This window comes from Sus scrofa, chromosome 3 (genome assembly GCF_054392235.1).
Source record: "Sus scrofa isolate SSC_HxYL_T2T_F1_AM1 chromosome 3, Sscrofa_HxYL_maternal_Yorkshire_Landrace_v2.0, whole genome shotgun sequence".
Classification (NCBI taxonomy): domain Eukaryota; kingdom Metazoa; phylum Chordata; class Mammalia; order Artiodactyla; family Suidae; genus Sus; species Sus scrofa.
Window position 1 is genome coordinate 46,152,677 of NC_139385.1, and position 16,645 is coordinate 46,169,321.

A 16,645-nucleotide genomic window follows, 5' to 3' on the forward strand; every position below is an offset into this window, starting at 1 on the left:
CGGCAACGCCAGATCCTTTACCCACCGAGCGAGGCCAGGGATCAAACCTGTGTCCTCGTGGAGGCTAGTCAGATTCGTTAACCACTGAGCCACGACGGGAACTCCTGCTGCTCCTGTTTTTTAAGCCCGCATGTTAAAGATCTAGAAAGTTTTTCCTCCTTTGATGCCACAAAACAGGGTGTGAGGAAAGGTGTTCAGGACCAAAGGAACAGCACATGTGAGGCACACGTGTGAAATCAGACTGCGCTGGTCCACAGCAATGAGGTGGTGCGACGGGCGCAGAGACTGGCAGGATGCACGTGGGGGCTGTCGTGACCAGAGATCCCTTTTGGAGACCACTCAGCGGTGGAGAAGACGAGGCAGCCTGGCCGAGGCTGCAGCGGTGGGGCTCAGAGGGCAGGCACGGGCCCTGTCGGGAGCGCCCGGAGGACTCAGGGGTCCACGGCTTGCTGCGCTTATCAGAAAACCACACCCCAGAGATTTAAAAAGGCAAGGGTTTATTTCTTGGCCAAGTCAAGATCCAGAGAAGGCAAGCTAGGCGTTCTGTCACTGGTGGTCAAGGTCTCAGGGAGCCCTCCTCCATCTGCCCACTCCATCCAGCTGCAGGCAACCCTCCTCAAGGTCCCCTTCCAGGGTCCAAGGTGCCTCTGAGCAGGAAGCAGGGGGAGGAGGGCACCCCATGTTTTTGTCCAGAACACAGGCAGGGGGCTGCCCTAGAGCCAGAACCCGCAGGAATTGTTCCCCCCGGGCTGGTGGTGGCCATATCCCAAGGTCCTCTTCCCCCTCCTCCAACTCCAGACTGCCCTTGCCCTTTGGTTGCAAGACAAACTGGACAGTTTCTGTCTGGGCAAATTCCAATCCCAGACCTTTAGCCCCAGGACTCAATGAGAAGCCGAGGCCACGCAAGTCTGGGGGTCCCTGGCCCAGTCTCACAAGGCAGCAGACAAGACAGGGCAGGAGCCAAGGCCAGTGCCCAGACGGAGGGCTGGAAGGCAGGTCCAAGGGTGGCCACCAATCGTCTGGGGATGAGCAGGCACGCCAGATGGGGAGGAGCTGGCCTCAACCCAGTCAGTTCCTCAAACACACGGAGACAGTAAGGTCCCAGGGCCCAGGCCAGTCAGACTTGACACCTGCAGGGCCGGAGCCTGTGGACGAGAGGGAAAGGATTCCCAAAGACCAGCCTGAGGCTAGACTGTGAGCCAGGACAGCTGGATGCCACCTCTGGGGACCAGAGCAACACTCACAGCATAGCTCACCGGCCCCTCTGTGATCCCCCCAACCTCCACACAGACCAGTAGCGTGAAAGTGAGTGTCACTCATGCTCATCCAGACCCTGCCGGCTGTGCCACGGGCCAGAGCCATACTCCAGGTGGACAGCCTGGGCCCAGCTGGGTCCAGAGGGGCTGAGCTGCACCCACCCCTGCATGGAGGAGATGGCCTACAGAGGTTCTGAGAAGCACCCCAACACCAACGTCAGGGTTAGGCTGCTCACCCAACCCTGCGGCTGAGGCCAGCAAGCCGAGGGCACATCATGCCACCCTCCAGACACCAGGCCCCATCCCTGAACCCTACTCAGGTCTGACCCCAAGCCGTGGCGTGTTCGAGCTCCTACAGCCCCTCTCCCTTCCGCAAGGGAGGGCAGGGCTCCCTGAGCGGGGTTCAGGGTAGAGGGGTGCCCAAGAAGGAGAAAGAGCCAGGAGGCAGCCCAGCCCTGGGCCCCGGAGCCTCGTCCCCATCTGACAGGCATGCGGGCCTGGGCTTCAGGCAGGCTGGAGGAGCAGCTGAAGCTGGGGGTCGGGCCCGGGAAGCGGGGGCCCTGCCTTCCTTCCTCAACACACGGGGCTGCCCAGGCCCCGCTCCTGGGGCCTGGCCCATACCCCAGAGATGCCAACTTGGATGCCTCCAAGGTCTGAGAAGCCCCGAATCCACCGGCTGCGGGTGGCCAGAGGGAAGCCAGGGGCCAGCCAGGGGCCAGGGCATCTCGTGCAGGCCTGCGGCACCCCTGCTCCCCTTCTCCGGCCTGGACCCTCCCAGGCTGGGCAACTGAGCTAGCATGATGCTTGACCCCCTTGGGGCAGAAGTAGACCCGGGGTCTCGGGCATGAAAACCAGCACAGGCTCCCAAGCCCACTGCTCACAGCCCCGGCCACACGGCCCCTCCAATAGGCAGCCTGTGCCTCCTGGGGGGACCTCATTGGAAACTGATGCCCCAACACCTTGGGAATGCAGCTCTCCTGGAGCCCGGAAGGCCTCCCCACAACTCCAGACCCTCATTGGCTGGCTGGCCTGCTCAGACTGGCCAGCACCTCTTCCTGGGCTCCTTCAGGGCTGCAGGCGTTCGCCCCCACAGACAGGAGCCAGGTTACCTGCTCCTCTAATGCCTCCCTCGGGGTCACCAAGCCGTCCCCATCTCCCTGACCCCACCCGAATCTCTTTCTTCCACTGAGCTGGGCCGTGCCCGCCCTTAGCACAGAGCCTGTCAGCAACGGATAGAAGTGCTTCCTGGAGTTCCCATTGTGGCTCAGTGGTTAACGAACCCGACTAGGAACCATGAGGTTGCGGGTTCAATCCCTGGCCTTGCTCAGTGGGTTAAGGATCTGGCACTGCCGTGAGCTGTGGTATAGGTCGCAGACGCGGCTCAGATCCCGAGTTGCTGTGGCTCTGGCATAGGCCGGTGGCTACAGCTCCGATTAGACCCCTAGCCTGGGAACCCCCATATGCCACGAATGTGGCCCTGGAAAAGCTAAAAAGAGAAAAAAAAAAAAAAAGAAGTGCTTCCTTGACATTTTGTACAAGGAGATGTGATGCCTGCTCAAAGCTCCCGTGTGGCCCACCGTGACCTCCTACACAACCCAGGCCATCCCTGACCCTTTCAGTGTGCAGGGTACCAACCTCCAAGGGCAGGCACCGCAGAGGCCATCAGGCCCATAGCGGATAAAGCAGAGGGGACATTCAGCCTTGAGGCGAGTAGGCTCTCAACGTGCGGCAGCCCCTCATGGGAAGCAGGTGGCCCTCGGCCCTGTGGGAAAAGGAAGTGGGCTCGGGACACGGGCCAGAGCCCACAGGATGCCCGTGGTGCGGAGCCCCAGGCCTGGGGCTAGCTGCCCAATGCCCTGTCCACGGGAGTCCGCCCCCCACTTCCCTCGCACCTGAGCCAGAGACCCCCAGAGGCCCCCAATCCCTATGGCCTCAGCAGGTTGCCACTGGGGGCCGGGAGGGGAGAGGCCCAGGCCTCCTGGAAGGCTGGGGTCTGGGGACCACTGGAGTTTTATTTTCTCATGTTCCTTCCAAACATGTTCCGCTGCTTCTCAAAGTGGCAAAAGCCCAGATGCTTAGATTTCAAAGCTCAACAGCTGATGATAAAATCAACAATATTCAGAACCAAATTTGATTAAATTCCTAAGTGTCTGACTAAATCATGCTTTTAGATTTAATATAAAATGTGTTGAAAGTTATATGCATGCCAAATTCTATGACTTCGGAGCATGAACAACAGAAAACCCAGAAGGGGCTGTCAGCCCAGCTGCCTGTGCCTCCTCCATGCGCCTCGGTGGGACCACAGGGCCTGCCTCATCCCCACCTAGGTTGTCACCACCTCCCTGGACAACGGCTCTGGATTCAAGGCCTTTCAGGTACACATCGACTTGGCCCAGGATGTGTGGGACTCTGACCCGCTGCCATGGGCTCCTCATTGACTCCCCGCACGGCAGGCAGGGCCCAGCAAGACCACGACATCCCCAACACCGACCCCCTGGGCCCCTTAACTGCTTGTTGCAGGGCCAGGGCTGCGGCTCTGTTACAATTATACCACCACCTGGCCTGGCCAATGTGACCATGATGCCGAGGTCATATACCTTCTCTAAATGGCCCCCACTCCCCAAATCTAAATCCAGAGGGAGAACCACAACCCGGACTGACTCCGCCTGCCAAGCCCCCTCCCAGGAGTGTGCAGAGGCCTCAGCAGAGAGGCCTCCAAAGGGAGGCTGCCCCTGCCTGTCTTTTGTCCCCGACTCCTCAGACACCCCTCAACCCAGGATGAGGTATCAAAGGCACCGTCCAGGTGCCCATCTCTGGCCCATCTCCGCACCACAGTGGTTCCTTTCCCCGGAACACACCCTGGATCTGCTCTCTTCTCTTCCCTGCTGAGTCTACCTGTTCCACCTGTTCTGAGACAGGGGTGCACCTTCCTCCCCTCCTTCCAATAAGGAAGGAAGCAGGTACACAGCAGTCAACAAACCCTGCAAGCCCTGGCCCTCTCAGAGCCGGGTTTTACTCCAACAGCCTCCTGCCTGGTCCTGGGCCTCTAAACCTCACCCTCTTGCCGTTGCCAGGAGGCTCTGGCAATGCCTCCCCGCCTGCGCCGTCCACCAGCCCCGGGATGAAGCCTTGGCGCCTTATCTTGCACACCTTCCAAGTTCCCCCCAAATGCTAAACTCCACCTTCCTAGCCCCGGCTTCTGCCAGCAAGCCTCTGCGCCTTTGCACCTGCTCTTCTCTCGGCTGAGGGCACCCTTCCACTTGGGTCTCAGCTGCAGTGTCACCTCCGCAGAGGCGCCTTGACTTCTGCACCTAGTCTTCTCTTTTTATTTTATTTTATTTTATTTTTTGTCTTTTTGCCATTTCTTGGGTCTCTCTCGCTGCATATGTTGGTTCCCAGGCTAGAGGTAGCCGCCGGCCTACGCCAGAGCCACTGCAATGCAGGATCCGACCTGCGCCTGCGACCTACACCACAGCTCACGGCAACACCGGATCCTTAACCCACTGAGCAAGGTCAGGGATCGAACCCACAACCTCATGCTTCCTAGTCAGATTGGTTAACCACTGAGCCACAATGGGAACTCCTTCTTTTTTAAATTTTTAATGTATTTATTTATTGTCTTTTTAGGGCCGCATGTGCGGTATTTGGAGGTTCCCAGGTCAGGGAGCGAATCGGAGCTGCAGCTGCCAGCCTACGACACAGCCACAGCAACACCAGATCCCAGCCGCGTCTGCGACCTTACATCACAGCTCATAGGCAACGCCGGATCCTTAATCCACTAATTAAGGCCAGGGATCTAACCGGCGTCCTTATGGACTGTAGTCAGACTTGTTTCCCCTGAACCACGACGGGGACTCCTGCACCTCGTCTTCTACCCTGTCTTTTGCTGCCCGTCCTTTCTGACGGCACTACCCCGTCTTACCCACCCGGCCGAGTTCCGCTGGAGTAAAAGCTGCGTCTGCCTGGCCACTCCCTGAGAGGCTTCTAACCGCACGAACCCTCTGCCCGGCCGGTCCCCACGGCGGTCGGCTAGAGGCCGCGGCACCTGCGCACTCCTCCCCCAACCCCGCCGCCCGAAACTCCGGGTCTCAGGCCCAGCGCCCACGGACCGCACCAAGCCCGCGGCGAGCCTAGGACGCAGGCGCACGGAGAGGGGCAGGGCCGCCTTAACCCGCCCCGCGCCGGCCCGCGAGCTACCACGCAGCACGGCCCTCCCAGCCCCAGCAAGCTGCCAGTTTGCCCGCCCTATGCGCCGCGCAGCCAGCCCCTGGCGGCCCAAGACGCCCCTCCCGAGAGGGGAACCAAAGTACGCGCTCCAACGCGGGGTGCTACACACGACCTTGGCTCTTTAACATTCTCCTTGCTCGCGCTCATTGGCTGAGGCGCTCTACGTCATCGCTGCGCGCCGGACGACGGCGCCTTCCCGCTCCCTAATCCTGACGCCAGAGCGGCGCCGGCCTCGGCGGCTGAGGAAAGCGGGAGGAGGTCTCGGCGGCGGGAAGATGTAAGTTGCGGGAATCCGACCCCATCCGAGCTTCGGGGGCCGCTCGCCAAGGTCGGCGGGGTGCATCGTGAAGCCGGCCCTCTCCCCGGCCCCGCGGTGGCAACGGCGGCCTAGCGGCGCGGTGTAGTTCTTAAGAAGAAAGAGTGGCCAGAGGAGAGCTGAGTAGGAGGCGCCGAGGCCGCGGCCCGGAAGTGGTCGGGGCTGCGGCGGGCGGAAGGGCGCCCTCGCTTCGTCTTCTCTGCGGCGGGCCCAGGGAGGCCCGCGGAATTCGGAGCAGCCGGGAACTCGGCCTCCACCCTCAGGGTCCTCTCGCCGGGCAGGAGACCCAGGCCCGCAACGTCAGGCCCTGCCCTGGAAGCTCTCGCGGCCCGGCGCCTGGAGTGGGGAGTTGTGAGTCTACGCGGACAGGGGGCGGCGAGGTCGCGTTGGGCCCGGGGCCGGTGGGTGCAGAGTTGCTTTGTGGGGTGCCCTGGGTGACCGTCTGACCTTCCTTTTGAAGATCTTGCTTTAAACATGGAATCCACGAACATTTGTCGGACTCCTGTGTGCCGTTCTCGGTGCCCATCTTTGGGGATATGGCCCTTAATGCCTTGGAGCTCTGTTTCCCGGCTTGCCCCAGGAGGGAGGGTACGGGAAGGTTAAATATCAGTGGAGAAGAGATGTGGCTTTTTGCCTTTGTAATTTCGCATGAATATGCCTAAAACGTACTGTTCAGCGGGGAAGGGGCTCTGAAGATACGACCTGAAACGGTAGCTACTCGAGATTTAACTAGTTGTTCTCTCCTCTCTCTGGCTGTTGGACTGCGCAACTTTCCGGAGGATGGGGGAGGTAACCAGAGTCCTGTGCTGTTACCTGAACTTGTGTAAACAGAGAACGTCAACCATTGCTTTCTACCACCTAGGCCTCGCCCAGCGAAGCGTTTACGTACTCTGTGGTTCTTAACTTTCCAGAGTTTTAAGAATAACTTGCTAGATTTTTATTTACAAAGTACATTAGGGCAGATCTTTAGGCCTGGGGTGGGGCCCAGCAATCTGCACTCTGTCATCTGTTCAGTAAGGTTGGTTCAGTAATTGGCCACGTGTGGATATTAGGCACTTGAAACATACCCAGCCCAAAGGGGGGTGTTTAAAAGACTTGGTATGGGGAGGCGTAGATATTTTGTTAACACACTTGGATACTGATTGGTGAAAAGATAATATTTGGGGTATAGGGTGTCAGATAAATACATTACTAAAAGTTAACTACATCTGTTTCTTTTGTACTTTTTGCAAACGTGCCTGTTAGCAAAATGTTAGGGTACTCTTTCTGTTGGACCAGACTGCTCTTGGTGATCCTCTCTTGAGCATTCAGAGGTTGTGTGCGACTTTTATTTAGAGTCAGGAGTTTTTATGGGGAAAGAGCCTCCAGCGCCTTTCTTCTGAAATTAGCTGAGGTTTATTGAGCCTTAAGTAGGTGCCAAGTTTCTTTTATGGGTCAGTTTGATTTATGTCTTTGATAACTATGAGGCGTAGACTGATGAAAAATTGAGGCTAGAAAGGTTAGGTGATTTATCCAAGGTCACACAACAAAGCTCTGAACGAAAGCCGAGCAGGCTGACTCCACACTCTTAACCATTGAGTTAGACTCAATGAGTGTCTGAGGACTGACTTATCCCAGCTTGCCTGGTCCACATCTCCTGTACCGTATTATTTTAAGACTGAGCATTTTAAAAGACTGTAGCCCTGGAAAAGAGCAACAAAGGTGATGTTCTCTTTTGTATTCTCTTTGATTGTCCAAAGCTGGACACTCTTGAGTCAGTGATTATCCAACATTTTGGCACCACTGCAGACTTAGGAACAGGCTCCAAATTAGTCGGCTGTGTCCGTCCAGGTGACTTACAGGCTGTCGGGGAAGGTGAGGTGGAAGTAGTAGAAGCTAACATCCTAAGATCTCTGCTTAGAACTCAAGCAAATCCTACAAAACTTGACTGGAACCACAAAAGGCAACAGTCCCCAGGAAACGGGACCCACAATGAACTGGTAGTTGGTTCTTGAACGGTATTTACTAATGATCATTTACTGAGTACATACTGCAGTCCAGGCCTTTTGCTGAACCATCACTTACAATAACTGCGTCAATTCCAGTGTCTGCTTGTTTCCCTCCAATTTTATTTTTGAAAAAATGTGAACACACAGAAAAGTTGGGAAACTTTTGTACAGTAAATAGCCACATAACCGGGGCCACCTAGAGTCTACAATTTACATCTTTGCTGTATTTGCTTTATGTCATCCATCTTATTTTGTCTCGGGTATACCTCTCCATAACATTTCCATGTGCATATGCATCTTTAATATTTGCAACGACTGCTTTTTAATGTATTGTTCTCATGCTTTTTAACTGTTCAGAGGGGACATTTCACTTGTTCGCACTGAGTATTAAATGTTGGGGGTGGTTGTTGCTGGTTTGTTTGGGGGGATTTTTTTGTGGTTTTTTTTGTTTGTTTGTTTGTTTGTTTTTTAGGGCAGCACTTGGGGCATATGAAAGTTCCCTGGCTAGGGCCCGGATCGGAGCTGCAGCTACCAGCTGACTCGAGGCAACGCCAGATCCTTAACCCACTGAGCGAGGCTAGGGATTGAACCCGCAACCTCACAGTTCCTAGTTGGATTCGTTAACCACTGAGCCACGACAGGAACTCCCAGTATTAAATGTTTTGATGTTGGTACTTTTGAAAGGGCTTTTGTTTCCAGTCATATCATACACACTGTATTTTACAAAGGTCATAGCAATGAGACGAGATCTACTCCTGTCAGTGGATTTTCTCTGTTCTGCATGCAAATGTGATGCTGTGGTATTTTAAAGGACTGTAGGGCTCGACAGCAAACTTGTGAAAGAAAAACGGGTATTGTACCACCTGTGAAATAACAGGACACCACCACCGTGTCCTTGAGAAACCACAAGCTGAGGTTCCACCAGTGCCTCCTGCGGGAGTGGGACCCTCCCCAAGGAAATGGTGCCCGGCCATCCCAGAGGTGTTGTTCCTGGCTCTGTAGATGCTTGCTGCTTACTGTGTTCCTTGCTGCCTTCTGCTGTGCCTGGCTTTTGACCGCCAAGTCGATTTGTTGCCAATTAACCCTGTAAATCCTTTTGTCTTGTTATTAGGCTGCACTTTGGCGTAAATTGCAATCGATTAGGGATCGTTTCTCAGACTCAAGTTAGAAGTGAGAGTTCAGATAAGTGAGGCCGCCATTGCTGCTTTGAACACCTCAGAAGGGGAGAATGGATTTATCAGGAGTGAAAAAGAAGAGCTTGCTAGGAGTCAAAGAAAATAATAAAAAGTCCAGCACTAGGTAATCCTTCCTTCTGTCAGATTTTTCTAGTGCTACTTTGGGGGTACTCGTTGCTAGGGACCGTGAGAAAGGGGGAACTTGGAAATGTCTTGCATTTTACATGCAAGTGTCCTAAGCCACAGATCATTGTGCTCTGTGATTGCCTGGGATTTCTGTAGCCCTTTGGATCCCCTTTCGGGTGGTGCTGTTGCTTCAGGGTCCAGTCACCAGGGCCTGCAGTCTCACGCTCTTCCTCACCGTCCAGGGCTCCTTCTCCTACCAAACGCAAAGACCGCTCTGAGGAAAAGTCCAAGGACCGCTCTAAAGATAAAGGGGCCACCAAGGAGTCGAGCGAGAAGGACCGTGGCAGGGATAAAACTCGGAAGAGGCGCAGCGCTTCCAGTGGTAGCAGCAGCACCAGGTGGGGCTGGTGGGTTAGAGCACTGCCAGGGCCTCGCTTCCGCAGCCGTGTCTCTCTTCCTGCCCAAAGAGCCCAGAGGGCACTCTTGTCTCTTTCTCTCTTTTTTTTTTTTTTCCTTAAAGTCTAGTTGATTTACAGTGGTGTGCCAATTTTTGCTGTACAGCAAAGCGACCCAGTCCCATATATGTATATATGTATTGCCTTTCTGGTATCATTTTCCATCCTGGTCTCTCCCAAGAGGCTGGATATGGTTCCCTGTGCTGTCCAGTAAGACCTTATTGTCTGTCCATTGTAAATGTCATAGTTTGCATCTACTGACCCCAAGCTCCCAGTCCATCCTTCTCCCTCCGCCGCACTTAGAGTGCGTTAATTATGTTAGAGAGGACACTCGGGTTATTAATGGAGACCCTGATTTGTGGCAAACCTGATTATATATAGAAAATGGTGTTGGGATTTTTTTTTTTTTTTTTTTTCCTTTCTTGGCGATGTTAGGGAATGGGGTGACTAGGGGCATGGTTCATCTCTCAAGTGCTTTTTTTTTTTTGTCTTTTTGTCTTTTGTTGTTGTTGTTGTTGCTATTTCTTGGGCCGCTCCCGCGGCATGTGGAGGTTCCCAGGCTAGGCGTCCAGTTGGAGCTGCAGCCGCTGGCCTACGCCAGAGCCACAGCAACGCGGGATCCGAGCCGCGTCTGCAACCTACACCACAGCTCAAGGCAACGCCGGATCGCTAACCCACTGAGCAAGGGCAGGGACTGAACCTGCAACCTCATGGTTCCTAGTCAGATTCGTTAACCACCGCGCCATGACGGGAACTCCCTCAAGTGCTTTTGATTTGGGGTTGTGATCAGATTCCCCAGCCTAGGGAGTCTTTTCCATCCATTGAAACCCAGCCAGAGTCAGTAGCTGGTTTCCAGGCTGAATTGGTGCTTCTGACTTGCCGGCCTCCTTTACAGGCGTGGCTTCTGTGTGGGTAGAGAGGGGCTCGCTCTTCCTTTCCTGTCACTGCACAATCCGCATGCTGTTTTCTGTCCCTGCTGAGGGCGGGGAAGGGGAGTGTCAATGTTTCCCCTCCGGGGACGCTTGAAAATACATGGGCAGAGGTCTCCTCTCCAGAGCCAGACCTGCTTGACGGTGCTGTGGGGAGTTGCTCTTGCTCTTCCACCACCGTTGTCGGGGCCCCTCCCTCTCGCCCTCAGGTCTCGGTCCAGCTCTACCTCCAGCTCAGGCTCCAGCACCAGCACGGGCTCCAGCAGTGGCTCCAGCTCGTCTTCGGCATCGAGCCGCTCAGGAAGTTCCAGCACATCCCGCAGCTCCAGCTCCAGCAGTTCCTCTGGCTCTCCGAGTCCTTCTCGGCGCAGACACGACAACAGGCGGCGTTCCCGTTCCAAGTGAGCTAGCTCCCTTCCAGCCTGGAGCTTGTGAATGATTAAAGTAGAGCAAAAAAGGAATCTTCTTGCCTTAGTAATCAGAAGTCTGGGCCAGGGACAATGTGCATGAACCGGTAGAACGCTGTCACACGAGCCGTTAACATCCCCACTAAAAGCTTGATGTCACAGATTGTTGCTGATGTTTTATTTTTTCCATCAGGTCCAAACCGCCCAAAAGAGATGAAAAGGAGAGGAAGCGGCGGAGCCCTTCCCCTAAACCCACCAAAGTGCACATCGGGAGGCTCACCAGGAACGTGACCAAGGTGAGGAATCCTGCTTCTGTCCAGTGGACAGTGGGCTGTGTTACTTGCAAAGTTTTTAAGTGGGAAACTGGAGAAGGGGGCCTCTGCCAGAAGGGGAACTTGACCTGTCGCGTTTCGAGGGGCTGGCTGCATGGCGCGTGACTCAGGCAGCGCTGGTTGATTCCCTTGGATGGGATACAGACGTGACGTGCCTCTGGGAGGTTTACCCCCGGGTGCGAGGCTGTGGTCACTGTGGCGCCTTCTCTGACTCACAGTGCCTGGCAGGTGGGCCCTCGAGTGACCTTCTTTCTCCCAGGATCACATCATGGAGATATTCTCCACCTACGGCAAGATTAAGATGATCGACATGCCTGTGGAAAGGATGCACCCTCATCTCTCGAAGGGCTACGCCTACGTGGAGTTCGAGAATCCAGATGAAGCCGAGAAGGCACTGAAGCACATGGACGGAGGTGAGTAAGCCCTGTCAGCTCTCCTCTGACCTGCCTTCTCTGTCCCCCGTCCAAGACCAGGACCTGTCGCACCTAGTGTGGTGAGAACCGACGTCCAGCCTGGCTGAATGTGAGACTCCCTGGGGCTCTTTCAAAATTCCAGTTCTCCCTCGTGGGTTTGTGTTTACCAGAAACATATTTTATGGAGTGTTATTCTTTTGGGGAAAAATTCATGAAATAATGACTACAGTAGCCTTTTAAGAACATTTCAATACCTTAAGAGCATATGGGTGAAATGAAGGTTTTTGTTTTGTTCAGTATAAACATCATGACTGTAATGAAGCATGGTTTTTATGTGGGAATCTTTTCTTTTTTGCCTCCATTCCTCCAGTGTGTAGAAGTTCCTGGGGTGGGGATCAAACCTGTGCCACAGCAGCAACCAAGCTGCTACAGCGACAATACCAGGACCTTAACCCACTGCACCACAGGGGAACTCCAGGAATGTTTTCTCACCCTCCCCACCCTTTTTTGGCTTTTTAGGGTCACACCCAGGGCATGTGGGGGTTCCCAGGCTAGTGGTCAAATCAGAGCTACAGCTGCTGGCCTACACCACAGCCACTGCATCTCAGGATCCTTAACTAACTAGTAAAGCCAGGGGTCAAATCTGTGTCCTCAGGAATACTAGTCAGATTCATTTCCACTGAGCCATAATGGGAACTCCCCCCCCCCAATCCTCTTTGACTCAATTTCTGTTTTGCTAACATTTCAGCATTTTTAGAATAATTTTGCTGAATTCGCATATTTTACCCATTTCCCAAGATCTTGTGTCTTAATTATTTATGACATTTAAAGCCACTTTGTATTGGGACAGTAATTTAATGACATTTGAACACTTGTGCCTCATTTCAGATTGCCCATTTTCATTTTGTCTTCAAGTTGGCGTTTTAAGGAATGTGGGATTTGTCTCTGCCCAGCTCGCTGCTGCTGTAACCCAGGCCATTGGAGCTGACGGCCCGGGATTGCCCGCAGTGCCATGTGGGCTGCCAGGCCAAGGGACAGGAGAGTCTAAATCCCTCAGAGGCTGTTAGACACTTGATAGGTAGCCTGGCAGTTTTTTGGGTGATTGCCCTTGGGCTCTGGTAGAGTTTGTATACCACAAACTTAGGTGCTCCCTCTTTTGATCTGCTTAAGTCTCGCTAGAGTGTGCTGGGCATTGAGCCTGAGCTGCGGTCCATCCCTCTGTGCCTCGGCTCCTGACCTTGTGAGTCACACCTGTTTTAGAGATTCAGTCTGTGTTTGACTGAGTCAGAGCTCTCGCTTCAGGAGACCTGGACACGTTCAGGATGTGTGTGATTATGAACATTCCGTATTGTCTTCAGCTCTGGCAGGGTTTTTCGTGTCCTCATATTGTGCTGTGCACCACTGAACAGAATGGCTGCATGCTGTCTCCAGAAAGAAAGTGGAAGGGCTTGGCCTTCACTGGCACCTACCTGGCCAGGGGATGGCTTTGTCTCTGCTGTTGCATAGTCAGCACCTGTGAGATCCCTGATTTGGACAGGCTTTTGGCCAGGGGCCAGGAGCTGCCAGAGGCTGCGTTTAAGTATCCTGAACATCGGTCCAGGCTCCTGCGTTCTCTCCTTAGTACCTCAGAAGTTGAAAGTAGGCCTGAGAGGATAGAAAGAGCTCTCCACCCTTCGGGGGCATAAGGGGCTGTGCTTGTCCCATGCATGAGCAGTTCCTGGACTGAGTTGTGGAGTGTGAGGTCAGGGTGCAGGCTCCCATGGGATTCTGGGGCCTCTGCTGGTTTCCTTTGCTCGTTCTCTCCCTGAGGCCCTGCAGGGTTCCTTGGGCCTCCATTCAGAGCTGCCTCCCTTACTGTTCTTTTTGTTCATGCATGTGGTTTAGTCCTGGCTGTACACAGACTCATCTCCCTGAGGCACTGTTTCCAGAGAGTGTGTGTGCGTGTGCGCGCGCGCCGCACCCCTGACATATGGAAGTTCCCAGGCTAGGGGTCGAACTAGAGCTGTAGCTGCCGACCTACACCACAGCCACAGCAACAAGGGATCCAAGCCACATCTTCGACCTTCACCACATCTCAATGCCCTGCCGTATCCTTAACCCACTGGGTGAGGCCAGGGATCGAACCCTTGTCCTCATGGATACTAGTCAGTTTCGTTAGCACTGAGCCACAAGGGAATTCCTATTTCCAGACTCTTGATAAACGTTGACATCTCCTGAACCTGCCCTCCCAGGAAGTCCCTTCCTCTCAGGCCCACCCCTCAGGAGATCATAGGTCATCCAGAAACCTAGTGGTGATCATCTTTCACCCAAGTTCTGGAAATTGTACATCCCAGTTAACCCTCAGGTTTCCACATTTCACCCCCAGCACTCCTGCCCAAGCCCCCTGATAGGTCTCCCCACTCCTTGCCTGCCCCCTTCCCATTGCTCTTTAGAAGGAAATTGAGGAGTTTCCGCCATGGCTCAGCAAAACCAAATCTGACTAGCATCCATGAGGATGCAGGTTTGATCCCTGGCCTCTCTCAGTGGGTTAAGGATCCAGTGTGGCTGTGGCTGTGGTGTAGGCCGGCAGCTATAGCCCCGATTCGACCCCTAGCCTGGGAACCTTCACATGCCATGGGTGCGGCCCTAGAAAAGACCGAAAAAAAGCAAGTTGAGTTTCTAACTCTCCCTTGGCATGTTCCGCCCTCTCCCTTGGCATGTTCCAGCTTGCGCATCTCTAGGTGTGACTTGGATAGCGCTCCCCAGGAAGCACGCAGTGCATCAACAGAGTCCCTCCTTGTTTTCTTGATGAAACCGTTTGCCCTCGTCCCCCCACTTCTGTCCTTCTTGCTCACATTTGGCATTGAGCCTTGCCCAGGGTAGGTGCTTGTTAGATATTTTGTGGTTTTATCTTTTCTTTAACAGGACAAATCGATGGCCAGGAGATCACTGCCACTGCCGTGCTGGCCCCCTGGCCTAGGCCACCCCCCAGGCGATTCAGCCCTCCCAGGAGAATGCTGCCACCACCTCCTATGTGGCGCAGGTCACCCCCACGGATGAGGAGAAGGTAAGTCGCTGTTGTCTCTGAGGACTGACGAGGGTCAGTTTTGGTTTATTTCTTTAATACGGAGGGCAGTGGTTTGGGGACCTCCGTGGGGAACGCAGCATCTGTGGCTCCCGGGGTCCATCGTGTTCTTTCCAGCTGAGAAAAGGAAGAGCAGCTGCCTGATAGAGGAACTGGGGCTGGGGGTGACCCTCCCCCTGCTCCGTGAGAAAACCGGAAGGAACAGAGGAGCAGCGGAGAGGCCCGCGTTCAGCCTACCTCTCTAGGAAGCCTGCCGCTTGTGCCTTTGGTCTCCAGAACCTTCCTTTCTCTCCTAGGGGTGCTGTCAGTGTCACCCGGAGGGAGCTGTCCTGACTTGGTGCTGGACTATGAAATTGTATAGAGTTGCTCTGAGCGGGGCTGCGTTCCCTGCCATCCTAAATTCAGAGCTGCTCCTTGGCCTGTGTGCTTGTGGCTGATGTGGTTTCTCCTTTTCCCACAGGTCGCGGTCCCCCAGGCGCAGGTCCCCTGTGCGCCGACGATCCCGCTCCCCTGGCCGCCGCCGCCACAGGAGCCGCTCCAGCTCCAACTCCTCCCGATAAGCGGAGCCACGGAAGCTCTGCCCCTGAGACTTATGTCCCATCCAGCTCACTTTCATCAGTTGTCTAGCCAAAGGGGGATGGGTAGGAACGAAGGCTCTCACTCAGGGGCAGGCTTGGGGATGTGCCTGGAAAGATGGTTTTCTGGCTAGAAAGATCCCACGTTTCTAGTTCCTGGGAGTCAGTTTAGTGGCAGAGCCAGCAGGGATGAGCAGGGGGCGCCAGGTAGTGGCACAGCCCCAGCCTGGGAGCACGTTTTTTCCATTCCCTGGTTGACCCGGGGCCAGTCTGGTGGCCTAGTCATGCCCTAACCTGTTGGCTTACAGGGTCCCTCAGGAAAGGATGTGCTTTTATGCAGCTGCCGTTGCTGTTAGTCTGGCCTCCCCCCTACTTGAATCCTCTCTGACCTCTAGGATCAAATACCCTCTCTTACCTGCCCAGAATGGTTTTTACATATATTCTCGTGTGTGCGTGCACACACAGCCCATGTCTTTCTCCGAAATGAAAGTGTCTGGTCGTAGCAGGTCACCACGGAAAGTGCTTGTGTTGGTATTCCTGACGGCGATGCAGGATACCTTGGCAACCAACGTGTACATTGCTTTTTTGGCTTTTATTGTACAGTCAGTACTACAAATTTTCTGTTTTGAGTTTTGTAACTTTGTAGCATTTTAGATAATGTTGTGTTTGTACTTTGTTGTGTAGAGTAAAAGGGCTGTGTTGAATAAACCTTGAATAGTGTGCAGCTCAAGCATCAGGATCACTGCCTCCTTCCCATCCCTTGGCCCCAAAGACGGTAGCTTCAGTTGGAGGGAATTAAAAACACATGGGTACCTGAAAACTCTTGGTTTCATCTCCAAAGTCACACTTGAAGACCTCTCAACCAGGAAAACACAGGGGTGTTGGGCTGCTCCGTAGGCACACATTGTAGACCGGTTTGTTCCACAGGAAGAACTGAAAGTGCTCAGGAGGTTCCAGAACAAAGCCCCCCAGTCATGCACCACCGTGGCCAGCGTTAAACTGGTCAGAACAGTGCACACAGGCTAGCCATCCCTCCCTCGTCTCCGCCTTATAGGGTCAAGCAAATAAAACGGTGGGGTTACTTTTTTTTTTTTTTTTTTTTTTTGCTTTGCTTTTTAGGGCTGCACCCACAGCATGTGAAGCTTCCCAGACTAAGGGTCCGATCGGAGATGTAGCAACTGGCCTACGCCACAGCAACGCAAGGCCCGAGCCGCATATGCAGCCTACACCACAGTTCACAGCTAATGCTGGATCACTGACCCACTGAGCAAGGCCAAGGATCAAACCCGCATCCTCATGGATACTAGTCAGATTCATTTCTGTAGCCCCGACAGGAGCTCACTCGGCTTCCCTTTCTTGTGGAGGAGCATTGGGGGCCTGCC

At 54.3% G+C, this 16,645-nt stretch overlaps 1 protein-coding gene and 1 long non-coding RNA gene across 8 annotated transcripts; one reads left to right on the top strand and one right to left on the bottom strand.

The window, feature by feature from the left end:
* Window positions 1–480: 480 nt before the first annotated feature.
* Window positions 481–5,358, bottom strand: LOC110259946 (uncharacterized). Of its 2 annotated transcripts, none has more exons than XR_014841074.1 (2): window positions 5,183–5,358; window positions 481–1,145 (listed from the first exon to the last, which is right to left on the bottom strand). It is a non-coding gene; the product is annotated as an uncharacterized LOC110259946 (long non-coding RNA). The 2 variants fall into 2 exon arrangements; XR_002342443.2 differs by lacking the exon at window positions 5,183–5,358 and adding an exon at window positions 2,892–3,019.
* Window positions 5,359–5,700: 342 nt separating this feature from the next.
* RNPS1 (RNA binding protein with serine rich domain 1) lies at window positions 5,701–15,987 on the top strand. Of its 6 annotated transcripts, none has more exons than XR_014841043.1 (8): window positions 5,701–5,760; window positions 8,899–9,086; window positions 9,331–9,486; window positions 10,682–10,873; window positions 11,073–11,175; window positions 11,471–13,703; window positions 14,125–14,670; window positions 15,149–15,987. XR_014841043.1 is itself a non-coding variant. In XM_013987838.3 (8 exons), exons 2-8 carry the CDS (start codon window positions 9,016–9,018, stop codon window positions 15,246–15,248), a joined length of 918 nt encoding a protein of 305 aa, XP_013843292.1. In that variant the 5' UTR covers window positions 5,701–6,588; window positions 8,899–9,015; the 3' UTR covers window positions 15,249–15,987. The 6 variants fall into 6 exon arrangements, 3 of the variants coding, with proteins under 3 accessions (XP_013843292.1, XP_003481147.1, XP_003481146.1); XR_014841044.1 differs by having other exon boundaries at window positions 11,471–12,462; window positions 14,218–14,670; XR_014841045.1 differs by having other exon boundaries at window positions 11,471–11,958; window positions 14,218–14,670.
* Window positions 15,988–16,645: the final 658 nt, after the last annotated feature.

Coding starts and splice junctions, on each gene's coding strand:
- RNPS1 (XM_013987838.3), top strand. CDS start 9,016: ATGGATTTATCAGGAGTGAAAAAGAAGAGCTTGCTAGGAGTCAAAGAA. Junction 9,087..9,330: donor AATAAAAAGTCCAGCACTAG/GTAATCCTTCCT, acceptor CTCACCGTCCAG/GGCTCCTTCTCCTACCAAAC. Junction 11,625..14,528: donor ACTGAAGCACATGGACGGAG/GTGAGTAAGCCC, acceptor TTTCTTTAACAG/GACAAATCGATGGCCAGGAG.